Below are 20,570 nucleotides of genomic sequence, written 5' to 3'. Positions count from 1 at the left end.
GTTTCAGTGCAATGAACCCTAAATGTTCACATGCACATGCATTATAAAGATGAGCACACTGGTCAAAATGTTTGTGCACAAGCACTTACTTCTGGGCTGAGTTTTTCTGTATTAACATTCCTATAAATACACTTTTACTTAGCTATATAAATGGGGACATTCCATTGACTTCAAATAGTGTTTCTGCATACAGCATGTTACAAATGCTACAGCTGTTAGACTTGTAGTATTTATAAATATTATAAATAATACAAGTCTAACAAAACATTCTGCATTTTTAGAATGAAAAAGTTTTTATTTTAATAGCATTTTTACAAATGAGATTTGATTCACTGTTGCTCACTTCTGGGTACAAAATTGTCCCCAATTCATGATTAAGTTGACACACACACACACACACACACACACAAACATTCATTCTTGTACAGCTATCTTTGTGAAGACATTCATTGCCTAACCCTAACCCTAGCGTTAACTTCATTATAACCTTGACCCTAAAACCAAGTCTTAACCCACAAACAGCCCTTTAAAGGAGTGCTAGAAAGTAAGGACCCTCTTGGTCCTCACTCCAATGGCTAAACCTCAAACTGGCTCTCACAAAGATAGTAGTTCAAGTACACACACATACATACACACACACACAGACTTTGAAGCACAGTGAATGAGCTGTGACCTTTAGAGTCAGATTGGGACATTCAATACAATACTACAGTTGTGTCAGAAATAGGAACACACAGACAATTCACTCTTTCTGTAACACACACACAATACACACAAATTCTCTCACTCTCTTACACGTACACAATACTATTACAGTGATGAACACAATAGTGCTAATGTGTGGTTTGAAATAAATCTAAATAATTTTGTGTGCTCCATAAAAAAGAAAAAATATAAATAATACAAAAATCTTAGTATTTTTGTCTTATTTTCCAATATAAATATCTAAACATTCTTAAATCGTGATACACATACTTGAGAAGCAAACTTACGTAGATATTAAGTCTTGTTTTCCAAATAAACAAGTTCTATTTTTCTTATCCCACTGGATATTTGTTGTTTTAAGCATAAAGTCGTTTAATTTTGATATTTTTCTTATACCATTTTGCTTCTTAAATATATTGATTTAAGAATGTTTAGATATTGTTTATCACTGAAAAACAAGACAAAAATACTAAGAAAATCATTTTTGCATGGACTTGGAATAGGACACAGTTGCATGGAAGAAAAAAAACAAGGGTACGATGATAAGCTAATAGATTTTTAATTTTGTGTGAAATATCCCCATACAAATATTTAGTTATAGACCTATGTAAATTTGTTTTGTAGCTCTAAGATTTTCTCAAGTTCAGCTGCCAGGAAACACACAAACTGACACAATGTACCTTGAATGCGCTGTAAACAGCTTAACCCTAAAACTGGCAACGTATCCTGTGGGATACAAACATTTGAGAGGCTGTGGGCAGAGGCAGGGAAAGTGTAGGTCTCATTTCTTGATTTCATGTTGAAAGGGTGCTTGTTGTGAATATTTAGATATATTGACTTTGCTCATACATGCTTTGTTTAGCTCACGGGCAGCATTTAAAACTGCATGGCCGCCAGTAGTGGGAAATCTACTCACCCTCTGATAAAAGTTGATCTAGTTCACATATTTACAACATGTTGGAGGGGACTTACCTGTTTAAAAAGCTGTTATTCAGCATTAGTGTATTAGGTTTACATTGAAATGTATGAATTAAATGCTTAATTTTTTGGTAATCTGTCTCTAAATGTTTGTATCTCAGGGGATACGTCGCCCTTTTAGGGGTATAAATCAAGATATAAAAACATATAGGGCCTAAATATACTCTGTGATTTTGTGGCTTGTGTTTTAGAAAATAAAATCTTTTTGTAATCTTGACAAAACACATATCGTTGGAAAGGTCTGACAGTCAAGGTTCCATATTTGGTGACTGTTTTTTTTTTTGTAATAGAAGTGATATTGTGATAGAAAATGATTGATTTGTGACAGAAAAATGCATCAAAAGAATTCAGTAGAGTTTGGGTGTCACCCAGTGTTATTTTTGGTATAGTGCCCAAACAAAATCTCACAGGAACCACAATTTTGGTGATATCAACTTCAAATTTGGAACATAACTTGGTTAGACATATGGCTTAGATTTTACAGCAATTTGAAGTGCAACATATTTTATAAAGTATTTATTTTATATACAATTAAAAAAAAAAAAACTATACTGTATTATTTTTTACTGCAAACTTAAACTTCTATAACTTTTTTATACTTTCTTTTATTGAAATGCTTTCACTTCAGCAATAATCTGCAATGTGTCTTCTTTAAAATGAGACCAACCTTAGGTCTATATTAGGTCTGCATTGATAAACAAGTGTTCTGTTTTCAGTTAATTTATACCCCCAAACTGGCATCATATCCTGTGGGATACAAACATTAAAATCAAAACTAAAAGTCATGTTTTGAAAAAAATGATCAAGTTGTATTATGATGTCTCTTTATGGCCTTGCCATTTTTAAGGTTAAATGCAACGCGTTTCTCAAGTCAAAAACTTCAGTCTGCAGACTCCAAATCAATCTTGATAAACGAGAAGCAGGGATTTTAGGCAAACTCAATATTTACTGCAAATTTGAGGCAGAAATGTACAGAGTATAAAAGAACAGACTTCTGCAAGCCGTTGAACTGACAGAGCTGAGCACACAGGTCACCCTCGTCCAGCTGAGACACGCTTCTGCTTTCCGACTCCATGCATTCATCTGCCATCCTGTTTCCTCTTCAAAGTCCAGATGAACTCAAATAGTTGTAAATACTTTAAATTCTATTTATAAAGCGGTTGAACTTTCACACAAACACGTTAACAGACAAACTTTCTGCTGGTTACCAAGGAAACTGTATCGCAAATTTGGCACAAAAATCATGGCAGGGGTGGTTAGCATGGGTAACATGGAGAATCTAACCATCTGGCAGGATATGACACCATGATTACACGACCGTATCCCCTGTGCAAACTCTGTGCAGCTCCATAATAAACATTATATTATAGAACGACCTTCATCAGAGAAGCCCTGTGTTCAGTACAAATCACCACATTCATGTTTTATAGAAAAGATTAACATCGTAAATTCTCAGCAAAGCCTGTATGTCCTATAACAGCATGAGTGATGTCATAGCACTGCATGAGTGATGTCATAGTACTGCACGAGTGACGTCATATCACTGATAAATACAGTAAAAGAAACGCAATGCTTTCAAATTGAGTTCGAACATCTTCACAAAACATATCGAACAAACTCAGATACAATACAGATTTAAAATGATCGAAAAGCATTTTCACCAAATGATAACATTTAGCAAGACACAAATTATTTAAAGATGCTTAACTTGAAAATTGTACACATCCGCTCTCTCGCGCTCATGAAGAATCGCCGCACGCATTCTGCTCTTTAAAATACTCCGTGTGATCCGTCAACTAAATGAATAGATTATACCAAAAGTAAAATGCACCCGTTCACAGAGAGAAAAGGGGGAAGAAAGAAATAAAGAGAGAGATGTGGTATAAAATAGTACTTTTTTTGTGATTATAAAGAAAGAAAAAAATGACCGTCCTTGCTATGGATATAATCTGAGCTTAAAAACTATTAGAAATAAAAAAAATTCTGACACATTCAAAAAAGCTGTCTGTACATTGACGTTAATATATGTTATACTGTACAATAGCCATTAATATGTTTGTTATTACAGGTTATTATTATTACATATCTTAGAATAAGTGCTTGGTTGGTTCGTAATGGTGAACCACCGATGGGACTCCAGCTCCCCCTACTGTTCTTGCGGATTAGACCACCTGCGGGGTCTTTAAGAGTCTTGCTGCACCACCTAGAGGCGGCAGCGGTACTACAACTGCTCCATTTTCCCATCTTACTCCACAGAGAAGTTTCTTAACTGCTCATATAACGTGAAAGCTGACAAAAGTCAGACGCGTATGAAGCAGTGCGTTCATACTGAGCCGAACTGTTTATGTTAGCGTGCTGCCGTGACACTTCCTTCTGGTTTATACTGATGGCCATACTGATTCATTCTAGGTGATTGTGCTCATGTTATGTATTGGGTTCACCTGCTATTATACTTTTGAATACTGGTGAACAGTTTGCACCGGTTTGATCTGGTTTACAGTAATAAGGATTCGAGGGATGTGAGTGTTGTGTGTCGGCGTGTGGAGTTTCTGTTGCATGTTATACGCGTGTTGTGGAGTGTGGGTGAGGCAGGCTGGTGGAGTTGTACCCGTGAGTGAAAGTGTTGTAAGGGTGCATGCTGGGATACCCCATCAAAGAATTGGGCGACATGGTAATGGTGTTGGGTGTCATTGTAACACTATTGGGCGTCAAGGTGACCGTGTTGGGTGTCATCGTGCCGCTATTCGGTGTCATTGCGACAGAACTGGGGGTCATGAGCGGGATGTCATCCGGCGAGCGGCGGAGCGTGAGGGCATAATCCCGCGGAGATGATGCTGGGGTCAGACGGAGAGGGTCGCACAGGGACCCCTCCTCCAGGTTACCCCCTGAGATGGAGGTGGGCGTGTAGCTGAGGTCATTGGGCGGGGTCTGGCGCTGGGAGGCGGGCTGAGGGGGCATGTCCTGACGGCTCCGTTTGTCCTTGCGGTAGTATAGCGCAGCGAAGGCCAGGACGTTGAGAAAGAGAAGCGAAGCTCCGACAGCGATCGTGACGCTCAGCTCTGTGGAGTAATCGCGTGGGTTTGCGATGACCAGCGGCCCACTGCGTGCTGTGGACTGGGGGGTCTGTTTACCAGGGGTACGAGCCTTGTTGCCCCCCGGGCGAGGTGTGGCACTGTGGGAACTGTGTGTGGTCAGAAGAGGTGGGACCCGTGTGGTGGTGGATGTGTAGTGGAACATGTCATGCAGGTTGTACAGGTGAGGTACCAGATGTTTCCAGAAGGCCACTTTAGTAGCTCGATAATGATCCCGAACGCGAGGCTTCAGCCCAATATGCAGATATAGCTGATCATGAGGACTGTACTTGGCCCATGTCACTTCTTCAAAACGGTTTGCCTTGGTGTGGATGAACTTAGTGTCCTGAGGAACTGGCTTGTTCGGATCCCTAAAAAAACATTCAGATACACACACACGCAAAAAAAAAGAAAAGAAAAAAGAAAGAGTTAATTAATTACATCTGAACTATTTTCTAAATTTGAAAATTAATTTATATTCCCTCATGCCATATTAATTCTTTGTATTCCTTCTGGCTTTGACTGAAATTGCATTTAATTTAGTCAGCAAAATTAACATTTAAGCTGATGAAAGTGTATCAAACTGTAAAAGCAAACTTAGAAATAATTTTCAAACTTTTTGAAAAATGTACACTACTGTTCAAAAGGCTCAGTAAGATTTTTTAAAATAAATAAATGTGTATATTAATCAGCAAGGATGCATTAAATTGAACAAAAGTGACAGTAAAGACATTTATAATATTAAAGAAGATTTATAATTCAAGTAAATGCTGTTCTGTTGACATTTTTATTAATCAAAGTATCCTGGAAAAATGTATCATGATTTCCTCAGAAATATCAAGCACCACAACTGTAATAATAAGAAATGTTTCTTGAGCACCAAATCTACATATCAGAATGATTGGAAAATTGGAATAATGGCAGATGAAAAATCAAAATTCACAGGAATAAATTACATTTTAAAACATTACAATAGAAAACAGTTTTAAAAAATGTAATAATATTTCACAATATTAGTTTTTACTGTATTTTTTGATCAAATAAATCCTAAGAGACTTATTTTTGAACAGTCCCACCAAACATATAAAAGATTTATGAACACATACAAAATGTGAACATCAATGTGAAAACTATCCCTTTTGTGAGCTAATGTATTTGCATGTATGTGTTTAATCTACAGGTGCACTGTTTATAATACCTCTTTATTGCCACCAGAGGGCACTGTTTCATTGAGTTAAATGTTGATGCCCTGATTTACATTGAAATTTACTTACATCCCTGCTCCTCCCACAATTTTTGCTATGCTTCCTGTGACCGACTTCAAGGTCACAGTGACTGTTCACTAATTTACCAGTCACACCTGTTTTATCATTATCTGGAGGCTGGGTAGGATGGGAGCTACTTGTATTAAGACAAAATGCATTATTATGCCATTAAATGCCATAATTAATTATGGCATTGCAAAACTGATAATAGAGTGTCATGAATAAATAATATTTTAGTCCACTCATAATGTTTTGCTTTGTTTTGCTATTTTGCATATTGTTTTGCAAAAATTTATCGCTAGTGCCGTTTATAGAGGGTGTTCTAATTTACCCGGTCTTTGCAAAGTTGGTCCAGTAGGTCATGACGACGGCACTCAGCATGATATCATTGCGGGAGAAGTTGCAGGGGAAGAGTTCCGTCGGACCAATAAGTGGAATGCCAAACACATAGGGCAGCTCATCGCCGTGTGCGGCATCCGCCCATGGAGGCTTCATGGGGCTCTGGCAGTGATGGTAGAATGCATAGAAGAAGGTCGGAGAACCGTAACGTGCATGCAGGTCAGCCGTCACCACAGCTGGCTCCACCCACTGGTGATCCGTAAACATGGCCACGAGGGTTTTACGACGGGTTTCGGGATTGTCTCGATCAGCCCAGTCTGTGTACATGAACTTTATGGTTTCTCTGAGAGTGTCCTTCCCTTCTGGATAACCGTAGAGACCGTCTACAAAATCGGATACCGTGAAGTCAAAATCCGAGCCAGAAACTCCGCCCTCTTCTGGTTCCACCACGCCCTCTACAAAGCGGAATCCCTCCCCCTGGTTAACGCCCAACATGATGTCATAGTTAAGGAACTCGCCCTGCTCCATGAGCACTTCAGGGTCATCTGGGATGAGGTCACCATCAATGACAGGGCCAAAGGCCACATGGAAGCGTGCTGGCTGAATTTCCTGCTCCACCAGCTCCCTGTAGCTACGCTTCTGCATGCAGAGGACCAGATCCTGCATAAAACACACACACATGCAACCATGTTACATGTTACATCTGCCTCCATGCCTACACTGGTAAAAACTGCTAGTCATAAATAGGTAGACACTAAAATTGAATTAAATAATAAAATATGTTTTATTAACCAAAACACTGGGAACCAAAAACAATGCCTTAAAGGGTTAGTTCACCCCAAAATTAAAATCAGCCCATAAATTACTCATCCTCAAGTCATCCTAGGTGTATATGACCTTCTTCTTTCAGACGAATCCAGTTGGAGTTATGTTAAAAATTGTCTTTGATATTTCAAGCTGATTCATGGCACTCAGCGGGTGTTGCATTGCTTCAGTCCAAAACAAGTTAAATAAAAAACGCACATCCATAAAAAAAAGTGTCTCACATGCTCTGGAGGGTGAACAAAGGCCTCCCGTAGAGAATCAATGCGTTTTTGTAAGAGAAATATCCATATTCAAAACGTAATAATCACTTTAATGTAGCTTGCGCCAACAGTTGTACACGGAAGCAGCTCCGGGAGGATGACGTAAAAGATGTCGGCGTTGCGCATGCGCCGGTGAGTCTCATGAAAACCAACGTTTGTTAACAGGAGCAAAGGAAGCAAAGTTTCCTTACTTTAGCAAAGGAAAACCAGTCTCCTCTTGGGTTATATCGAAATCCTCCGACATTCTTTTTTACAAATCCTCGTTTTGTACTTCTAATAAGTGACCGGTGTTTTGTTTTGATCTCTCCCCTGTGCTTCCGCAAAGCCGACCTCATACGTCATCCGCCCGGAGCTGCTTCCGTGTACAACTGTTGGCGCAAGCTAAAGTGATTATTACGTTTTGAATATGGATATTTTTCTTACAAAAATGCATCGATTCACTACAGGAGGCCTTTGTTCACCCCCTGGAGCGTGTGAGACACTTTTTTTATGGATGGGCGCTTTTTATTTAACTTCTTTTGGACTGATGCATGCAACACCAGCTGAGTGCCATGAAACAGCTTGAAAGATCAAAGACAATTTTTAATATAACTCCGACTGGATTCGTCTGAAAGAAGAAAGTCATATACACCTAGGATGACTTGAGGGTGAGTCATTTATGGGCTAATTTTCAGTTTTGGGTGAACTAACCCTTTAACCTTATCCTAAGCGGGTGTGAGAAATTAAAAATATACCTGCTCTAGTACTACTAAATTTGTGTTCATGACTTTGTGTTCAATTTATATACTTCCATTTATATCTTTGCAAACACAGGAGAAGAGAAACACAGGCACATGCAGAGAACTTATGCATTCTGCTTCATACGAAAGTTTTGTGTCTCTGACCTGCAAGGAAATTTGACCAATCAAAGATTTAAATGTCAAAGATTGATTTTTTTAAAAATAAACGAATGCTTTTATTTAGCAAGGATACATTATATTTATCAAAAGTGACAGTGAAGACATTTATAATGTTACAAAATATTATTTTAAGTGTTTCTTTTGATCTTTAATTTCATCAAAGAATCCTGATTGAAAAAATGGTTTATCATAGGAATAAATTACATTTTAAAATATATTAAAATAGAAAACACTTATTTTAAAATGTAATATGACACAAGATTACGGTTTACTTATGTTTGATCAAATAAAGGTGAGCATAAGAGACTTCTTTCAAAAACTGAACAGAAATTTTGAAACTGAAATTTCAAAAAAATTCTGAACAGTATTTTCTCATTTTAAGTGTATTTATTTTTTGTAATTTGTGATCCTGTTTGTTGCAATGTCCGAAGAAATTTCACATACTCTGTATAGTCTAGTGTCAAAGCAACTGTATGGTGTGTTATGGCTTTTATGTGCATCTTATTTGACAAGGTTATACACAAAATACCCACAACTGCATTGTTTCTTTATAATAACTCACAATACTCATAAAATTCCAAGAAACATCTTACTTGGGTGTCAAGGACATTACAGCCAACGCGCTCCGCAAGGAGACGTGTGTATTTCACAGGCTGATAGTTCACTGACCAACTGGACAGTGCTGAGCCACTCTGAATGATTGCTCTGTGAAACAAACCTAGAGAGGGAACACAGAATGTCAGAAGAAAATAAAACAGTAAATGTCATGCCAATATTCCAGATCAGCAATTATATTAGTATTGTATCCTCAAAGGGCAGAGTTGCAGTATCTTCACCTGTCATGAAAGAAGGGTCCATCCACATCCTGGGCTTTCTAAGAGACTCACTAATGTCTTCTCTATGTGACCCTCACAACCTTCAGCCAAATCATTATATATTTCTCATCCATTTTTAAATTAGATGTTTTTAAGATAGTGGCACATGTTGGACAGATCATTTCTTTTTACATCTGAGGAATAATCTGTTAGGTTCAATGTTAGAAATGAAATTTTTTTTTTCTTTTATTAAGGGGGCACTTGATGTCCTCTTTGCTTTTATGCAAAGAAATGCTCCAGCTATATCCATTGTGGCTACTAATTAATTTTGTCTAAGAAAAACTCTATATTCAATTAACAGTTTTGTATTCAGTTTGATAATATAAGATCAGTGGGCTTGAGCTTCATCCCACGATATTCAACTCCCATCTGGTCGGTGCTGAGCATTTTTTTTATCATTTAATACTTCACATTCAACTATCACCCCTGAGGCATTGAATACAGATATCTGACAGCGACGATGTCTACAGAGACACTAATCCCAAACTTGATAGGCCTAGAATACAATATCATGACCACCAATATCATCAGATGTTCTCCGCAAAGCACGGATCATGAGTCATCACCATTGTGGCCTTGAGCAAGACACTTCTACACACAGATTGCTCCAGCAGGACTGTTGCTGTAATGAACTCATGTCATGACTCTATGGTGGTATTGTATGAAAGTCGTGTAAACAAGTTCCACCAACCTTGATCATGGGATTAAAGGGCACCTATTAGGCAAAATTCACTTTTACAGCATTTAAAAGCAGCATTCAAGTAAGAAATGTCTTATTAAAGCTATTGAAGTTATTCAGTCCAGAGCAGTGAGTGATTTTCTGTTTTTATTTTATTGTTTGGGTCATATTAACAGCACAGACAACAGTATAGGTACTGTATATTACGCTGCTGTCACTTAATACACAGAACTAATATAAACGTGATTTCATTCTGGCTGTTGCCTAAACAGACATAACCGACTGTGCTTTTGTAACTTATGTGTGTTTTTAACATAAACCTGTGTATTTGACAGTTTAAGCGCAGTAAGACAGGAAAGAGAACTTAGTTTAGTACTCACATGCCGTGTGACAGCCACTTTCTGTGCGCGTGCTTCGGATGTGTGCACTCAGAAAAGCGTGTATCAAGTTTAAACTGATATGGTTTAAAATGCATGATTTCAGCATGACAGACATGATAATCAAAACCAAACACATGTATTTAGCAGAGTATCAGAGGTACCAGCTGCAAATGCAGCCCTATTCTTGAAAAGGGGGCGGGGAGCAGCAGCTCATTTACATTTAAAGAGACATGCACAAAAACAACGTGTTTCTGCTTCACTCAAAATAGGCATTTTTAAAATGATATAATAAATGATCTGTGGGGTATTTTGAGCTGAAATTCACAGACACATTCTGGTGACACCTGAGACTTATTACATCTTGTAATAAGGGGCATAACAGGTGCCCTTTAAAGCATTTCAGTTCTACCATATCATTTCCGCCAAGACAACCCTTCCATAACCAGCACATGCGTCTCTGACTCATGCAAATGACTCTACAAGGAAACAGTGGAGAAACAACTTCAACAGCTACATCCTACTGGGATGCCCTACTGGGTGTAAAACATGCCCACCACCCACCAGATGGGAGATGAATTTTTCATGAATTTCAGGGGGGAAACTCTATTATTATCAGCTATTATCAAACTAAATACAAAAAGTCCTAGATCAGGGATTTTCATCTTTTTTTTGCCAATGACCCAAATATGATATATATATATATATATATATATATATATATATATATATGTTCAAAAAAATACATTTAGTGCCTAATGTGTAATCTTTGCACATTTGAAACTGAATTTCCTCTATTGCTGTCATGTAGAAAATATTGTTTTATTCAGTCCAATGTTCCATCGTACAGAATGAAACAGAATCCACATCAATATGCAGATTTATCCTTGTCTGCAGAAGAGCTTTTCTAGAGAACAGTAAAATTGATTTTTAATTGTTTCAAGTCATACTGTATATTTCACTCTGCCTGAAACAGTGAGAATAATTTTAAGAGAGCTTAAATTCTAATGACTTAGTATCAGTGTATCTCAGAAAGCACAGCTAAAAAGATGAGGAGGGGAAAGAGAACTCTGAGGCTCGAGGAAGAGGATGTAGCTTGAGTCCAATCATTTTGAACATCTACATAAATGATACAACAACAGTGGCGGTGCAGTCCGCCACCCCTGACCTCACTCTATACACACTGAAATCAAATGTCTGCTCAATGGGGATGACCTGGTTCTGCGGTCCACACAAAAAAGGAATGTGGTGAAGATGCTCACTGCTGAAGCGGTAATTGCAAAAATGGATAGTGACAGTCAATTTGGACAAAACCAGAGCTATGGTTTTCCATAAGAAACAGGTTTTCTGGGAAATGGATAGCAGTTGTGGTGGTGGTACAATACACAACCACCTAGAATCTTACTATTTAAATAAGTGCACCTGGGTTTTATTCTGGGTGTAAATGCATTCGGCTAGAAAGAGCTATAAAATTATATGACATGCACAAAATCACAGTTTTCTAAAATATATGTACCAGCAAATGCATGGATAAAATGGATCATCTGATCATAAAACTACCATATGGCTATGAAATAGAGGAAGCAGCTGCAAATTTTAAAAACGGACATAAAGAGGGAGAAACACAAAACAGTGAGACAAAGGGAAAGAGATGTTATCAATACTGTACGGTGAAACAAAACGATGATGTTGGATCAATATCCCTGCAGGTGTGTGTGATTGGCTCTGATCTCTTTGAAACACACTTTGCACACACGCCTTGCAGTGACAGACACACCTACACACTCGAGGCCCACAACAGAGGGATAAGACTGATGAGGCAAGAGATGAGTTACCATGGTTACAGCAGAGATTACCGTGGTAACGGAAACTGGGATGTGACAGTGGTCATAGTTGCAGAGGCAGCTGTCTCAGCAGTTACGGACTGCAAAAATACACTGTACAGAGACACACCTTTAATTGACTACCATAAGGCGTTACATAGGGTATAATTAAATGTGTAATTATAGAAAATTACTTAATTACCAGCGAGCAGGACATTTTTTTACATTTTATTTCCAAACAATTCATTCATTATGTATGCATAATTAATATTTTCAGTACGGTTTTTATATCAAAGTGCACTCGCTGTCACGTCCCTCTGTTTCAACACATTTCATGATCTGAATATAAATGCTCGGAACTGCACTGAAGAGAACATCACTGCATCTGTGACATCATATGTTTATATGGTGAATTAAACATTAATATTATTTGAGGTGTGTGATCTCTAACCTTCAGAATGGTGTGAAAGAGTGAGCAAACTGACGCAGGATGCTCCGATTCCTGAGCCAAACACGGTCACGCGGCCCGGATCACCGCCGAAATATCCAATATTCTTGTTGATCCAGCGGAGAGCTTGAATTTGATCCAAGAGACCATAATTCCCTTTAGCGGCCTGGTCACCGGTGCTTAAAAACCCTGAGAGAAACACAGGACAGAAAGATTTGACAAAATGGTTCTGACTACTCATCAATGATCTTGAGAGTGAAACTTTCAAGAACATCTCTGTTTTTGGCAGCTGAAAATAGGAAGAATTTACTGCAGTTCAAAGAAACAGAACCACTCATGAGATTGAGGGCATCATTTTTTTTTGTAATGATGCATAACAAATCGTTGAACCTGAAGTAAATATGGCCTCACAACTTCATGAAAATGGCTGGAAATCTCAGGAAAATACTGTAGCTGCAAGGGGATTTATATCAAATGAAAGTGGGAGTTGTTCAGTTACAGTATGTAGTGCGCATATAGGGCAGATCGGCTCTGGGTGTAACCATGTTAACTGCTGTATTTCTGCTGTTCTATTAGCGCAACCTGCTGTCAGATAATAAACTTGCACTTTTATTCAGCCCGTCTGCTGATTTTGTTCAGATGAATGTGGAAATCCGACCAAATTTTTACGCAGCAAACATGCAGTGCTGTTTATCTTGCTCCTCTTCTATGGGGGAGGGGGGTGGCGGGGCCTTGCATGATTTGCGGGGGCCTACGCAACTTGCGTGTTAAGTGTATAGGGCCGATGGGCTCTGTGAAGGTTTGACATGTACTAGCAGGGGCTAGCTGGGCCATGCTAACAAGTCAAAACTAGACCCTGTAAAATTTGGGACATATTTGTGCAACAGGTACAAAAAAAGCTTTGACGACGAGTTTATCTAACTGTAGTAAAGTCAGGCACTGGGAAAACCAGTTTTAGTTCTTCAGACATACAGTACATTTATTTCATTCAGTGGTTATTTTGCAACTGACAAGCCATCAGTGATGGTAAACACAAGGTAATGCAGCTTGTTCTCTATCAGAGATGATTGTTGTTTTATAGGGTTCAGCTTTGCTGTTTTATCAGAGTATTTTTCAGAGCTTCTTCATCTCCTAAAGATGGAAGCATTCCTCAATTCCTCTCTCTTTCATCGTAGGTGATTTTGTCTGAGTAGGAACGCTGCGTTGTTTTGATGCTGTAGTCACTGAGATTAAACAGAATCAGAGCTCTTTAGAAAAGCAGCACACAAACAGCACTCTCTCTGAATGTGGCTGTAATGGTCAGATCTGCTCCCCAAAGCATTTATAAAACATTATTGAGGTCTTCTAAAGACTTGGTTGCTTTTATAATGGCTGACATGTTGCATTTGGAGTCACAGTATCTTTCCTTGCACGTTGATCTTTCCTCCAAAACAGAAAAATGCTGTACTTGTTAATATTCATAAATCTCTTATATTTAAGCTTGATAAACCAAATTTCATTGTAGGAAAACCCTTTCCCTTATGGTACGTACCTAATATCCCCACCCTGTAGTTGAGGGTTATGACGATGACATTGCCGTAGCTGGCCAGCACACTACCGTCCATAATGTTCCCCGTGCCCTCCATGTACGAGCCACCATGAATAAACAGCATCACAGGACGTGGGTCATCTCGAGAATCCCTTTGTGTACTAACATGAACACAATTAACAAATGTTAAATGCTGTAAGAATATGTTGAGCATTGATAGTTCATGTTAGTTTATGCATTTGTTATGCATAACAAATGAGACCTTATTGTAGCGTTACCCCAGTTACTAACAAGAGTAACTAACAAAACATTGTTGGATTTTTCTTTTACATAAGCAAGAGGATATTTAAATCTACACTAAAAACAACACAAAGCTATCCTAACTTATATAACAGGTTTGACAGCTTTTAAATAAATATTCTGCAATAAAAAGATCTAAAATACAACATAGCAATTGAATTGGTGATCTGTTCAGTCTGAATATTGCTGTCACAGGAAAATATTATTGTTTTAAATTGTGCACTGTGTACTAACATGAACACAATTAACAAATGTTAAATGCTGTAAGAATATGTTGAGCATTGATAGTTCATATTAGTTTATGCATTTGTTATGCATAACAAATGAGACCTTATTGTAGCGTTACCCCAGTTACTAACAAGAGTAACTAACAAAACATTGTTGGATTTTTCTTTTACATAAGCAAGAGGATATTTAAAAGAAATCTACACCAAAAACAACAAAAAGCTATCCTAACTTATATAACAGCTTTGACAGCTTTTAAATAAATATTCTGCAATAAAAAGATCTAAAAATACAACATAGCAATTGAATTGGTGATCTGTTCAGTCTGAATGAACAGATTGCCTCGAAGGAATATTGCAATAAACAAACTGAATATTCTAAAAACAATTAAAGTATTATTAAAATATAAAAAAATAGTTCCTTACAAACCCTCAAGTGGTGAGTAAAAAAAACCTTAGCATATTTACAGTAAGAAACCATTGGAGTAACCAAGAACCAAAACCAGTGGTGTTCTGTATACGAATGAAGGAATGTGTATGTGTGCATTTTGCATGTGTACTCACCGCTTTGTGTGGGTATGTATATATTAAGGTATAGGCAGTCCTCACTCTGCTCCTGCAGGTAGGTAGCGACCGTGTCAAGGTTGTAGGTGGCCCAGACAGGCATCATGATGTCGGGCACTGCGTTGCGAATGGTCTGCGGGCAGACGGGAGAGAAGCGGGTGGCGTTCCGTACGCCGGACCAGGCCGATGGAGCGTCGGGCGGCATAAAGCGCTTCTCTCCTAAAGGTGGGGCAGCGTAAGGCACACCCAGGTACTGATCCACAGGGCCCAGACCCTCCGTAGCCACAGCCACCCGCATCCCCCTTAGTCTGCCAAGTGCTGTGTTTACTGTGGGCTGGTAGGTCAGTGCTGTTGCCATGGAAACTGACCACATCAACCAAACAAGAAGCCAACACAGTGCAAAGTTCAGAGGTCGGCAGAGCAGGTGGGTAAGCGGCAGATAAGTTGCTGACTGTGCGTGCCACATGGTCCCTCTTAACAGCACACACGTTCACACTGATAAATCTCTGTCTGTAGCTCAATGGCACTCTCTGTTTTGACGCAATCACTCTCTAGCGCTCAAAAACAAACACGCACCACACACTCAGGCAGATCCAGTGGGCATCTCCACAGCCAGGTGTGCACCACCAAGTGCTCCATATCGGTTGATGATTTCAGCAGGTGAAGCTGTTCATTTTTCCAGCATGCAGATCCTTTCAGCACAAACCTGAAATACACACAAACACGATGTAAGAGCCAGAACCTCTCAACACCAGACATGTACACATTTTGGTCAGAATATGAACCATATTAATAATCCCTCAGAAAACAAATCATACAGTGGCCCCAAAAAGAGACACCTAATGTCAAACTTAAAATGCATGAATGGCATAGCATTAGATAAATGAATATCAATCCAAGTGGCATTTATTTTAAGGAAAGGCAACGCAAGCAGACCTTTTTTAAGCATAAAAAGAAGTTGAAATTAACTTTATAATGCAAAACCATGTAAACAAAACAAACATTATAAAACAATAGGTATCCTGTTCAAAATGTATTTAGGATTTCTGGTTGTCAAACATCAGTGGAACCAACACATTCTCATGGCAATTTGTAACTATTTTACTCTTTGTCAAATCGGTGGCTAATTCGACCTTCATGCTTCAGAAACAAACAAACAAACAAAAAAACATATGCTTTCATATTGTACAAATTCAAAATGGCCACCTTGTAAATGTTTGCATGAGATTGAGTTGAGGAACATAATCATAGTTATGATAAACGACAGCTGCGTGAATGTGAGGGAAACTGACTCCACATAGAGTATCTATAAAAATGTACCTTGTATTGGTTCCAAAAATATAAAAAACGTAAAGAATGGCAAATTCTGTAAAAATACATTTTTACAGCATATTTTTGTAACATTTATGAGACAAACAATTTCTATTTCAAATAAATGCTGTTCTTTTGAACTTTCAATTCATCGTCCTGAAAAATATTGAAATAAAAGATTTTTGCACAAAAATATTAAACAGCAAGCCTGTTTTTAACATTGATAACAATAAGAAATGTTTTTCAAGCACCAAATAAGCATATTAGAATGATTTCTGAAGGATCGTGTGACACTGTTACTGGAGTAATTATGCTGAAAATTCAGCTTTGCATCACATAAATGCATTTTAAACTATATTAAGATATAAAACAGTTATTTTAACTTTAAATAATATTAAGATAAAAAAATAAGATGTTACATTACGTGTTTGTATTACATGTTAATAAGATAAAAATATTACATGTTTTACTGTATTTTTGATGAAACATAAGAGACAAAAATGATATCAACTCCAAACTTTTGAACAGTAGTGTGTACATGAACTCATGTGGGAGAGGAAGCAAGCAGGGACACTCACACACACACAGTTTGCGGTTCATATCTCATTCACACATGCACTAAGTGACAAGTAGAGTCTCTTTAACCCTGCACCCTTGCACAGCTCTAGCTCTGTGGGTTCAGTCTCATGAGAGATCAGACATGGACAGCAGGTGGATCTCATGTCTTCTGAGGGGAGGAGCTTAAGTCAAATAGTGCAGTGCTTGTGTTCAGAATGCATGTTGTGCGAGTGGATCAATATTCAGCGCTTCAGCCACAAACACGCAGAGCAGTTGCTTTATCTGAAATCAATGTGCGTGCATGACGCTGTGGGATGGCAGCATGTAGAGCCGATGGGCTGAAACCCACAGCATTCATTAACCTGCACTGCAGTGATGAGGACCAACCACAAAACAAGAGTTCACATCTATATCCTTTTTTTTAAAAACTGGCCAAAGATCAGACCTGGAGGTCTGACAGTCTAAACTGATACACCACTGTATCATTTAGAGGGCTCAAATTCTGAAATAAAAATTATATGAAATCTATATGTAACAACAAATCTGACGGTTAAGATAAAACAGAATTGTGCATTGCATAATTGTGCATTCTCTTTATCCAGGGCAGTTACCGTGTGTCTCAGATTGAAACTTTAAATTTGCTAGCTGAAGACATGTTGCATTGGTGTGAAGTCATGTATGAAGAAACATGGAGCATTTTATGCACAGTATTTCATAGGCCACTAATTCAGAAGTTAAATGAAAGATGTACCATATATGAAACATGGCCACAGTGTTCATTTCATTAATTATTATTAATCATTACCAACATGTAATCTGTGAAAAGTGCCAACATTTTATCACTAAATGTATCGTTCTGTTCTGCTGATACTTAAGCCGTAACATTTTTAAAGAAAAACTTTGTGACATCAGGCTCAATAATCCCCTTTTTTCTAACTCACTGCCCCTGAAGCACTGTTTACAGAACATGCAAATACTAAATCTGTAAGCCTTCCAAAGGCTTTGACAGAAACACACATTTTCTGGGTAAAAAACAAACAAAATTGCAACCATTAACAGCCTGAGATGTAAACAAATTAAATTATCCAATCAAGATTTAAAGAATTCTGTATCAGATATTTTATGTCGGAGACATAAAAAAAAAAGATCAAAATATTCAAGATATATATATATATATATATATTAAACCCTACAAATTACATTCCAGGAACATTAAATACAGTGTTCTTAAAACAAATGCATTAAATGCTTCAAAGCCCTATGCAATGCAAAATCATTAACAACTTCAAGCACAGAACCTAAAATCCTTGATATCTACTGCCTGGCACTCTCAGAGGTTTGAAACGACTTTCGTACACAGTGCTGTATAACGCTGGAGTGTTGAGCAGGTGCTAGCTTATATGACCTATTTTATGTGATTGCATTTCCTGTAAATTCATCTCTAGAACGGCAAACAATACAAAAACACAAAATAAAAAAATCCCATGCAAAATGGCATAGAAACTAACTGAACAAAACCTTACCAAAGCCAGCTGCCATGCAGATGTCATCCCATTATGCAATACGTTTTGAACTCTGGAAAGTCTTTTGAATTAAGGTACACCAGACCTTCAGAAATAAACGCTGGTCAAGCTTAGGCATTAAAACCAAAGATTTCAACTTGACTAATTAATTACATAATAACAAGAACAATTTTAACATGCTGATTCTGAGTGCGTAGAAATAAGCCTATATTTCCATCTTTAACAATGCTAAACAAATTAAGTCATCCGATATATTAATACATATATTATGGCGTGACATGTAGTAGGCCTATAGCATGGACCAGCCCTTCAGTTATTTTACGGATCTTTTACTGTGTGTTCACTCTTGTCGCTGTCCGTGGTGCTGAAGAGAACCGCGACCTGAAGAATATCACCATATACAAACAAACCTTCTCCTGCATTCCTGTAATTGATTTTTTGCATTGGGTTCCTCCATCCCTCTAATGTGGGTCAGTTAATCTGAACCGTGCAGGCCCATCGAGAGAATACTGGGACTCCGTTTATTCCAGTGCCCATTTCCCAGCGCGCCTGAATCAGGTCAGCCGTACAGGCTAGTGATGCGTTTCAAGATTGGGGTCCCTGATATTTATCCCACATATCTATGCGAGAAAAGTCAGCTTTTATTGAATTGGCGAATTCGCCTCTATTTATGTTAAACTGTTATACACTGTACAGGCTACCGCTTCTTTTCTGCATTCACTAGGAACGGGGTGAGCATGTGTATGCGTGTGTGTTCCCCGGACTCACGGCAGGGACGGTGAAAGAGACTACCATACGAGAGATGAATACCAATAGTCTTGTCCCTCCTCCTCCTCCTCCTCCTCCTCCTCCGTAGCTCCGACTGAACGGTGCAGTGGCGGGATGGCGCGCAGATAATAAACTATGCGGGGGCATTTCATTACGAAAACACTTGCGACGCTCAATATTCTCTTCGCATACGATAACAAATAGCTCTTGAAAATGTACCCAGTGTGTCACGACCCTTCCCTCGAAACGCCTAATACCAGTGTTTTGCATCGTAAACGTGTAACATAGCGCCTTTGGATACGCGCACTCACTCACTAACCGAGCCAAAAGATCGGTAAAATCACCATGACAACTTGGACCCGGGTACGGGTCTCGCTTCGGTCTCGCGCTGCCGTTACCTTTCCAACAGGTGACGAACTGCAGCTTTAATTCGCGCGCGCGTGATTAATATATCAGCGTGTATTGAGCACGCGGAGAACGACTCGACCCCCGAGTGTCCCTCTCGCAGACGGGCCTGTAGACCCGCTAAACAACGGTGCTGGAACAGCTTGAGGTGTTTTCAAACAGATGCGAATAATTTGATTCGAGTCTGGCATAGAGTAGAATTACAAAGCCGACTGTGTACGGCCATCTAATGACTATGATTAACGAGATCCCACCACAGCCCAGATGCAGCAGCAGCAAACCATGGCTTTGAGGTTATTCGAATGATAATTCTCTTCCTCTCTCTCTGCTCACCCTCTTACGACTGCGAGTTTTCACGCTGCAGACGAGAGAACGAAAACGGCGTTAAAATGAAATCAAATAAAAGGAAATGATAAATATTTCCCTTTCAAAACCTCGTCCTTTTATCGTATCTATTTCCCGTATACAAGCAATGCGGCGCATTCATTAGACCAGCGTTCATTGTTCAATCAGAACGCGTTCCACATCCGCTCATACACGATCCAATTTACGCTTTTTTCATAACTACCCACATTTTTTTTTATTCACCAGCATCGGAAAATTGCTCTTATTACTCGGGATTGTTCGTTCCCGCCGCTGCCTGATATTGAGAAGCGACAGCACGCATCAGATCAGCCATAAATAAGAAGATTTTGGGCTCACCTGCAGATTCGCATCCGAGCTCGCGCTGTAATAATCTCATATCTCATCGTTCCCACCATCCAACATGCCCACTTTTTCCCAGTCGAGCCGCGTGAACGGTGCTCGGCTCTTCTTGCGTTTTTCTTATTTTCAATTAACGCCAA

General features: G+C 38.7%; 1 protein-coding gene across 1 annotated transcript; it reads right to left on the bottom strand.

Moving 5' to 3' along the window:
* Window positions 1-3,558: 3,558 nt before the first annotated feature.
* Window positions 3,559-20,550, bottom strand: nlgn3b (neuroligin 3b). The gene is made up of 7 exons (XM_016288201.1): window positions 20,428-20,550; window positions 15,094-15,866; window positions 14,076-14,224; window positions 12,548-12,733; window positions 8,936-9,060; window positions 6,351-7,018; window positions 3,559-5,125 (listed from the first exon to the last, which is right to left on the bottom strand). Exons 2-7 carry the CDS (start codon window positions 15,624-15,626, stop codon window positions 4,243-4,245), a joined length of 2,544 nt encoding a protein of 847 aa, XP_016143687.1. The 5' UTR covers window positions 15,627-15,866; window positions 20,428-20,550; the 3' UTR covers window positions 3,559-4,242.
* Window positions 20,551-20,570: the final 20 nt, after the last annotated feature.

The sequence above is a fragment of the Sinocyclocheilus grahami genome, unplaced genomic scaffold, assembly GCF_001515645.1.
Source record: "Sinocyclocheilus grahami isolate Dianchi unplaced genomic scaffold, SAMN03320097.WGS_v1.1 scaffold230.1, whole genome shotgun sequence".
NCBI classification, from domain to species: domain Eukaryota; kingdom Metazoa; phylum Chordata; class Actinopteri; order Cypriniformes; family Cyprinidae; genus Sinocyclocheilus; species Sinocyclocheilus grahami.
Note: the sequence above shows the minus strand (reverse complement) of the source record. Positions and strands in the feature narration are given on the sequence as shown.

What these genes read in the sequence shown, in the direction of transcription:
- nlgn3b (XM_016288201.1), bottom strand. Translation starts at nt 15,626, where the DNA reads ATGTGGCACGCACAGTCAGCAACTTATCTGCCGCTTACCCACCTGCTC. An exon ending in ACAGAACACCACTGGTTTTG is followed by an intron (nt 14,225 to 15,093) that starts GTTCTTGGTTAC and finishes TAGTACACAAAG; the next exon opens with GGATTCTCGAGATGACCCAC. An exon ending in TCTTTCACACCATTCTGAAG is followed by an intron (nt 9,061 to 12,547) that starts GTTAGAGATCAC and finishes TTCCCTCTCTAG; the next exon opens with GTTTGTTTCACAGAGCAATC.